The 8,870-nt window shown below is 44.2% G+C and overlaps 1 protein-coding gene across 1 annotated transcript; it reads left to right on the top strand.

Moving 5' to 3' along the window:
• The first annotated feature begins 845 nt into the window (after positions 1-845).
• On the top strand, positions 846-6,929 carry DONSON (DNA replication fork stabilization factor DONSON). Its single transcript, XM_054393679.1, has 10 exons — positions 846-1,238; positions 1,621-1,701; positions 2,887-3,090; positions 3,518-3,696; positions 4,157-4,335; positions 4,429-4,552; positions 4,671-4,775; positions 5,468-5,666; positions 6,287-6,502; positions 6,792-6,929. The coding sequence occupies exons 1-10, from the start codon at positions 846-848 to the stop codon at positions 6,927-6,929; spliced, it is 1,818 nt and encodes a 605-aa protein (XP_054249654.1).
• Positions 6,930-8,870: the final 1,941 nt, after the last annotated feature.

Raw genomic sequence — 8,870 nt, 5'->3', positions numbered from 1 at the left:
AGCTTGAACAAGAGGGTTCATGAGGCTCCCTAAGCAATTGCTTCCTCTCTTGCACATCTGCTGACAGAAGCATCAAGTAGTTGTGAGTGTGAGAGCAAGGTTCCGCAGCCCCGGGGGTGGAAAAGATGCTTTCCTGTTCCTTCACAGCTTCAACGTGAAAGTCCTGTGTGCTTCACTGGTGCCTGTATGTGGGTCTGACAACCCCGTGAAGGCTGCCAGTGGTCTCCTGTAGCACTGATAATGGTGAGAGGCATGCCAGGAGCTGTGCCAGCTCAGGGTTTTGCCTGGGTTTTGCCGAGAATGCCTTTGCTCTGGTGAGCTGGAGCCAGATGACCTGTGGATGATGGACAGTGAGAGCTGCCACACGTCTTCAAAACCAGCTTTGCATCTGGATGCGTTTTATAATCCATGATTTTATTTAAAGGCCAGAGCTGCCTAGCAGGGGCTGAATACTGCTTTGGGCGTGAGAGGGAGGGGTGCTTTTTTGCAATACAGTCTGAACTAAAATACTCATGCTTGGGCCCTAGCCAGTGCCGTGGATCGCGGTCAGAGCTAGTTTTCCACCCCAACTACACAGTGTGTTTAGTCTCACGTTTCACACAACTGAAACCATGTTCTAGTGTCTTCACAAGCGGTGTTTGCCCTGGTGCAGCTATGTGGCGATTTCCTCGATACCTGACCGGAGAAATTCAGGCTGCATTCAGAAATCCATTTGGGTTTTTCAGTAGTAGCACGTTTTACGACGAGCGGTGGCGGGGCGGCGGCGGCCGTGTCCTGGGCTCGCTCGGCCGCACGGAGGAGTCTCTTCAGAGACAGCGCCTCCCAGCCCTCCGCGGCCAGACAAAATGGCGGCGATTGCCGCCTTACCTCAGCACCGCCCAGGGGCGGAGTTCGGCCCTCTGCGCGCCAAGCCCGGACAGAGTCTCCCGCCTGGCAGCTGCTCACCGCACCGCGCCGCCATGGCTGCCCCAGCTGTGCCCGGCTACTCGCCCGGCTTCAAGAAGCCGCCGGCGATGGTACGGCTGAAGCGCAAACGGTCGCGCAGGAGCGAGCCTGCTGCCTCCGCTTCTCCGCCCTGCGCCGCTGCCCCGCGGGTCCCCTCCGCACCGGCCCGCCGAAACCCCTTTTCCAGCCTGGAAAACGCGCCGCGGGCGGCCGGCACCCCCAAGCCGCTGGAGCGGGCCCGGCTGCCGCCGTCGCTGGCAGGAGAGTCCCCTTCGGCAGTGCCTTTCTGGCAGGTAGGGCCGGGCAGCAGCCCCGCGGTGGCCGGGGTATTTCTCTTCCGCCGTGACGAAGTGGGGCCGGAAAGGCGAGGGCAGAAAGGGGAAGAACCCCGTGTCCAGAGAGGCGGCCTCCGCCGGGACTCGGCATCGGGAAGGCCTGGAGCTCCTTCCCCCTGAAAAGCCAGTCCCCAAGCCAGGGGCTTGCCCCAGCTTTGTACACAGATAGCAACCAAGCTGTGGCACTTTTGCCGTGTAGGTGCCCTTTGATCGCACCGAGGGGTGAATGTTGGCAGCATGTATGTCTTAATCACTCTTGAGATTTCACTGCAGGGTATTTTTTAAATGATCAACCTGATTATTATTTTGTCCTATGTCTTACACTCCTTTTTTTATTCAGCTTTTAGAGCCTGTTTGTGACGATAAACCCATCCCAAGACCACAGCCTTCTGACAGAACTGATATCCTCGCCCTGACCAAAGTATGAAACACTGCATACTGCTTCTTTAATGTTTTTAGCTGTTCTTAGGTCACAAAACCCGCTGAAACTGGTTGGCTTGATATTTAATGGTCCATCTCACTATAAAATCACGTACTAAAATTTTCCTAAATTGCCTTGACATTTACTGTTACGGTGACAATCTCTTAAAAGCTAGCTTTCTGCCTGACATCACTGCTGTTGTAGTTCTCATGGATAGATGTTGTCTTCTTCCAGTTTTACGACCATGTTTACTATAATTCTCATGTTTTTTAGTTTTGTGGTTTGTTGCAATGAGGATGTCCTTCAAAGTGAGTTATCTCCTGCAGTCTTTTTTTCAGCTATAGAAAGGGAACAAATAACTTCACCAGACACATAAGAAAGAGAGAATGCCTGAAAAGCAGTGCTTGGAAGGGAATTTTAAGCAGGCAGTGTCTTGACACTGTTATAGGTTCAGAAACTGAAGTTCAAACTAACTTGGCAGAATAGAAAAATTACCTCAGAGAGAACAAACTGTCCTAGATCTCCCTAGTGTGTTGGTTTGGTTGTTTTTTTTTTTAAATCCTGGAGGGAGCAATTTCCCAGAGAGGATGAAATGAAAGAACTGTTTTGACATGGAAATTCTTGTTTTCGTAAACTTCAGGCTAAGTTTTCTTTTTTTGAATCATTCATCCTTTTATCTGTTCCTACCTTGTGACTCCTGTGAATGAAAACTCTCTTCTGCATTTTTATAAGCAGTATAAGGCTGTGTTTCTATTAGAATCTGTTACTGGCAAACAATCAGTTGAGTACAAACTGTGACTGTGCTTAGTTTATGAAAAGTCAGCCTCTGTGTAACTTGGGATCCCGAAAAGCTGCCTGCAAAAGTTGGGTTTTTTTTAGTGTGTCTCCTAACTTAATGCAAATGCTTCCTTGAGATCAAAGTGAGCTAGGCACTGTTTTTGCTGTTGCACTGAACTAGACAAAAACATGCAGGAGACATCCTTAACTTGTCTTTTTATAGGCAACTAAATTCAAGATGTTACCTGAATAGCCATGGTCTGTCCAGATTCTGGTCTGCCTGCCAGGAAAAGTATATTAAATCAACATGAAAGGAGGCCTAGCCATGCTAAAATATAAATAGGTAGCTACAGAGTTTTGGTTTAAGTTTGCATTAGGTTAGCTGATGCTATTTCTGTTTTGTATAAGGACATTCATTTACCTGTTGCTGCACCTGAAGTTCCCTCCTCACCAAGACATGAATTTCCTGCAGACTGGAGTATTAAAACACGACTTCTGTTTATGTCTTCTCAACCTTTTACCTGGACAGAACATTTAAAAGCACAAGAGGAAGCTCAAGGATTTGCTCAACATTGTAGAGCTACAGAAACAAACTTGCCGCAGAGTATACAGGTAATACTTCAGAGAGTAGCTTAAAGTTCCACCTTTGGAAAAGAGAATGTGCCTTCCTACCTTTTCTTAAACATGCTGATAGTGAAAACTGGATTCTGCTTTGTTTTGGTCTTGCATTAAGAATAAGGCTTAGTCAGACTACTAACCTAATTCCATCCATGTTTTTTATCTGCAGTGGCAAACAGGGGTAAGAGGGTGGTCATTTAACTTCAGCTATGGAGCAGTTCCCAGTTGCTGTCCAACTTTCTTTGGTCTGGCTTATTCACAAAACAGGGATTTTTACCTTTCTAGTGTCTAACATAATTTTTTTAAAAATCCATAATCTGTAATAAATTTTAATCCATAATTAGTAATAATTTTTTAATCAGTTGCAGTGCTGCCTTAAGTAAATTAATATTGTCCTCAAAAAACATCTTTTAACGTCTAGGAACCAAAACTGTCAACAGAACTGCGTTGTGCCTTCCAGCAAAGCCTCGTTTACTGGCTGCACCCTTCACTGCCATGGCTGCAGATGTTCCCTCGGATTGGAGCAGATAGAAAACTAGTTGGAAAGGCTAGTCCTTGGTCACAGGATGAAGCCCTGCAGCAAGTTCTAATGAGTGAGTGGTAAGTGGAACCAAACAACTAATGTATTTAGTAAGATTAAGACTTTTTTTTTTCCCCCATTTTTATGAGAAAGCTCTTAATTTTCTATTTTTCAGATAGAACGTTCATTATTTTGAGGATTAGGTTAAGGAAATATAAGACTAAAGCTACCTTCCAGCGTTAAACATCCCTCTCCAATCCTAGTTGTTGATTTGGGTCAGATTCCATGCCTTTGGTTCATGTAAACCCACATGGTGCTAGAAACCAGTTATGCTGCAAAAGCACAGCACTCAGCAACAGGCTGTACTTAGAGGAACGCAGCTTCTTAGATCTTGAATATGCCTGAAAACTGGGCTGCTCGCTCAGTATAGTCTCAGACCTTTGCAGCGTACACATCACTAACACCCAGCCAAATCCAGTTTGTTGCATCAATAGCAAAGAATTAACTTCAGTTACAGAATTGTTTTGCTCTAATTCCCAGGTCTGTCAGCTTCACTTCTCTGTACAATCTGCTCAGAGCCAAACTGTGTCCATACTTCTATGTGTGCAGCTACCAGTTCACTGTTCTGTTCCGTGCGGCTGGTCTTGCAGGAAGTGACGTTATCACAGCTGTCATTTCTCCCACAACGAGAGGTTTAAGGGAAGCCATGAGAAGTGAAGGTAAGGTGAACCAGTCAAACGAGGATTTGAACAGCTGATAAAGTGCATTAGCTGTGTTAGCAAACCATTGCTTTCTTTCCTTCTCTGTTCAAGGCATAGAGTTTTCATTACCTTTGGTAGAGGAAAGTAGAACCAGGAAACAGAAAAACTCTGATGTCAACTTGGAAACAGAAGCTGCTGACGGCCTCGAAATGAGCAACAGCACAGAAGATGGAGAGTACGTAATAAGTCTTCTATGCTGCTAGAATTCAAGGGTACCTTCAGTCTTCTGCACATTCTATTTGGAAAATATTTGTAGGAAGTATTGGCCTCCTAACACTGACTCTGTTTTGCAGGGAGCCAGCTCCAAGTGATGATGATGATGAAGCAAGCTTCTCTTGGCTTGAGGAAATGGGAGTCCAAGACAAGGTTAAGAAACCAGATGCTATTTCTATTAAACTGTATCCTTTGCAAGTCAAGATGCATGACACTGGAAAACTGTACAGGTGCTGCCTTTTAGTGGTATAGATTTATGTTTTATAAAAGCTTTTGATAAGTGATTTCCAGATACTAATCTTCACATTGCTGCGTATGAAGAGCATGTTTTGAGTTTATGACGAGCATTTCTAGATGCTTTTCTTCTTAAGGAAAAAGCCATTGTGAATTGTTAATGTAGCTTTGTAAGATCCATAAGGTCACAAAGTGATTGTGTCACCTCATATGCATGTTCACTGGACCCATTAGATTTTTATATGTTTTCTAAAAAAAAGAGAATGATGCCTGTTCCTGGAGGCTGGGTTTACACTTGGAAGTAGTATGGCAGAGTAGGGACACAGCTGTAGACCAGCACAGCTGTTGCTGACAACCTGTATCAGAGACCAATTAACTGTCTTCCTCTATCTCTGTTTGCACTTAGAACACTGGAGGATCTTAGTAATGAAATCAGAAGTCAGGTTCAAGATGCTGCTTAGTATTTGAAGAACAAATCTGAATCAGTGTAGCTTGGTGGGTTGTTTGGTTTAGTTTGTTTAAACGACTTGATGGGTTAGAAAGTGTGTGTGGGGCTTTCTTCCGGAGTAGCACAGCTCCAGTTCTTTGGTGTATTGATACTTCTCACTTCCTCATGGTTTTCCTTTGACTCCAGTCAATGCAGTCGTAAGGAGAAGCATGAGGTACACATGGATCACAAACCCGAATCCCTTGCATTAGTGAAAGGAACAAACACATTCACCTTGCTGAACTTCTTGATAAACTGCAAGAGCCTCGTGGCTGTTGCGGGTCCACAAGCAGGGCTTCCACCAACTTTATTGTCGCCTGTTGCTTTCCGAGGTGGAACAATGCAAACGCTCAAAGTAAGTGACATAACCATCATTGTTTTCGAAGAAAAGAAAGCTGTTTGGTCACCCAGTAGATCAGATGCCACCTTTGAATAGTTGCCCTCAGGTACCCAAGAGTAACTTCTGTTGTTACCAGCCTGAGTTAGTGTTTGCCTTCAAATCATCTCTATCACCTAGATCTCTGCAGCTAAACTGAAATCCCAGTATTTCCATTCTTCACAACCTGAGAAATAAGCAGCTAAGCAGACTTCCAAGACACTAAAATGGTTCTTGAAAGAACTCTTATGAGATGTTGTGGGGTCTCAAATTATTATAGCTGCTTGCAACAAGGGAGCCTCTGAATCCTAGTTCACCATCTGTTACTGTAAGGAGGTGGTGGGTAGTAGAGTATATGCTACTAATACAGGTTGTGCAGTCATCTTCCACCAAAAAAGTAGTTCCCACCGTTCTGCAGTTTCTCAATACTGCATAGCATTCCTGCACATCTCAGCTGGTACATTTAGGAGCTGTTACAGACATAAAACCATCACAATGCTCATCTATTGAGCAGCAAGTTGACAGCAGTATGGGACTGTGGCACTGCAGTATTAAAGTAAATGGTGTGTTAAAAACTAATCCTGTGCTCTTGTCGGCAGGCTCGAAGTGTAAATGCCAAAGCCAGGGTCCAGTTGGCATATGAGGATATATCCAGTTTGGAGATCATAGGCCCTGTCATGCCTCACACCCTGCATTCACTGACCATGCTGCTCAAGTCTGCACAGAGTGGAGTGTTCTCTGCTGTCCTGTATACACATGAGCCAACTGCTGTGTTCAACACCAACCCTGACAATGCAAGACCTGCCTTAAGTAAGGTAAGGAAACTAGGAGAGACAATTGTTCCTGTTAGGGGTGGTATCTACAGTAGGACACTGAGTGACACAAAACTTTCCCTTAATACATGGGGTTACACCCAGGTACTTGTGATCAAGTAATCTGCCACTGTCTTAGCAGCACCTGTGGCTTGTCATTCCTTCAGAAATGGAATCGTGGGAAAAGTAGCGTTTCAGGGGTTCCCCAGAGGTGCATAAATAAACATTAAGAACTACAGCTATTTCAAACAGAAACACCTATTCCATGTCTCTTCATGGGAATTTTCCACAGGAATGCATACACAAAGATCTTTCTGCGTGTGGACTGCAGCCTAAGACTTTGGATCAACTGAGTCAGTGTCCAACATTGGGAAAATACTCCATCCGATTTCTAGAAATGAAGGATTATGCTTATACCTGGAAGTCCTAGGTATGCTAGTTCCATTTACTGGAAGAGAACACTCTCCAGTGTGCAGCTGCTGTACTTCATACTGGGCAGCACCTGTGCAATCCTGGGAGGGATACAAGTGAACTGAATGTTGTAGACAATAATTGTTGCACATCAGCCATCATAAAACACTTTGAAAGCCTTTTAAAGGGAATTAAAGAAAAGGCCCTCAACATCTCCTTTTTTGTTTTAGGAAGCCTTTTTTAAATAAAACTTGATAAAACATGATTATTTGTTTTATTGGTCTGACTCATGTCCAGGTTTGTAATTTCTCATGCACAGCTGTTCTGAAGAATTTCTGCTCTTGCTCTGTGCAGTAACTCCTAATGTCAAACACTCCATTCCCAGTGGAGTTTAGGGTAGTACAAGCTGAATTTTAATTAATTAAAACTTTACATCAAAATGCAAATTACTAAACTTTTCCCCTTCAATGATACCTTCAGGTATCAAGAGTGAAACTCCAATGCTAATTGCAGTATGGGGTAATAGCAGAAGGCTGGGTTTCTGAATTTCCATTTCCAATCACTTCTTAAGAGCAAGGTAACTCAGTGCCTTTCATAGCTGGCTTGTCTGCCTCCACCTCTCCTAGCCTCTGCTATTGAGATTTGCAGCCTGCTGTGAACCGTTAGCCCAGAGCTGTGAAATCATTAACAGCAGCTCTCACAGCTGCCATGTTCTGGTGGCACTGTCCCCCTAAGCTGACACACCTGACAGCTGCTTGTGACCCCAGAGCCAACTACTTCCATTCTGAAAGAGGCAGCACCTTCCCAGCATGCACTTGAGGAACAGGCCAGGCCTACGTACAGGGCCAGCACATCCAACAAGTTACTGAAAGCACCAGGAAAAGGCAATTCTGTAGCTGCTGCTTGAGGAAAGCACTTTTAATGAAGCCAATAACCATTCAGGTGTGTGCAGTTGAGCCTGATTCTAGGAAATACAGTAATTACTGTTAATTCCAGCTCATTTCTGTTTTCAAATCTACAATGACAGTTACCAAGAGGCACTAATGCCAATTAATAGGTTACAGTCATGTAAAGAATCTGAACTGCAGTTACGTTCTTGTAGTCTGGAAATGTGTAATTACAAAAATATACAACCACATCCTTTAGTCATGTGCTCTGCACCATTACCTGAGCTGCAGCTCCTTCCTTGTACTGTAAGCTACGTTGGTTTTAAGTCATAGCTTTGCCTGTAACTTCAGAAGCAATTCCAGCTGCTTACAGCTCTGGGATTCAGTGCTGTTTTTCAAGCACACTTGGCTCCAATGAACTGTCCCAAATGTCCTACAGCATTACACTCCTAGACTGCTGCTTCCACCTGAAGGTCTTTACAGTAAATACTGCCATCATTCCATATGCTTTTAGAGCAGTAGGGCCAATTTACTTTTAACTGTCTGAATGGGTGAATTTTCATCACAATGATTATTTGTTTGGGAGGACCAGAGACTTCAGCAGTTGCACTTCATATACTTTTTGCACTTCAAGAAGTAATTTCATATTTTCCAAGGTACAGGAACTTCACCTTCCTGCTCCTCCAGTCCTTCACTATTTTAGAACTGCCAATCAAAGGAGACTGCCAAGAAATTATTCTGGTGGAAGCTGGCTACAAGTTCTCAGGCACCTGTTTCAAAATGCTCCTCCCTCAATGGGAGGAATCAGAAGCACTTTCATCAAGATTACTTCTAGGAAAACAATTCTGCAACAAGAGGAAATCCAACAGCCAAATGGGATCATGTTTTCCATCAGCAGGACTCACAGACTGTTCACCTCTAAGACAGCTGAAGTGCTATGTAAATAACCAGGTTCCAAGAAAGTGTTTCCTAGTTGTTCTTTTTAATAAATCACTACTTATCTATTCCTGCATGCAAAGGACACTCAAACCAATTCAAATTTACAAATTTTAACAGAAGCACATTGCTGTACT

The sequence above is a fragment of the Indicator indicator genome, chromosome 1, assembly GCF_027791375.1.
Source record: "Indicator indicator isolate 239-I01 chromosome 1, UM_Iind_1.1, whole genome shotgun sequence".
NCBI classification, from domain to species: Eukaryota; Metazoa; Chordata; class Aves; order Piciformes; family Indicatoridae; genus Indicator; species Indicator indicator.
This window is presented reverse-complemented; position numbering and strand designations above follow the sequence as displayed.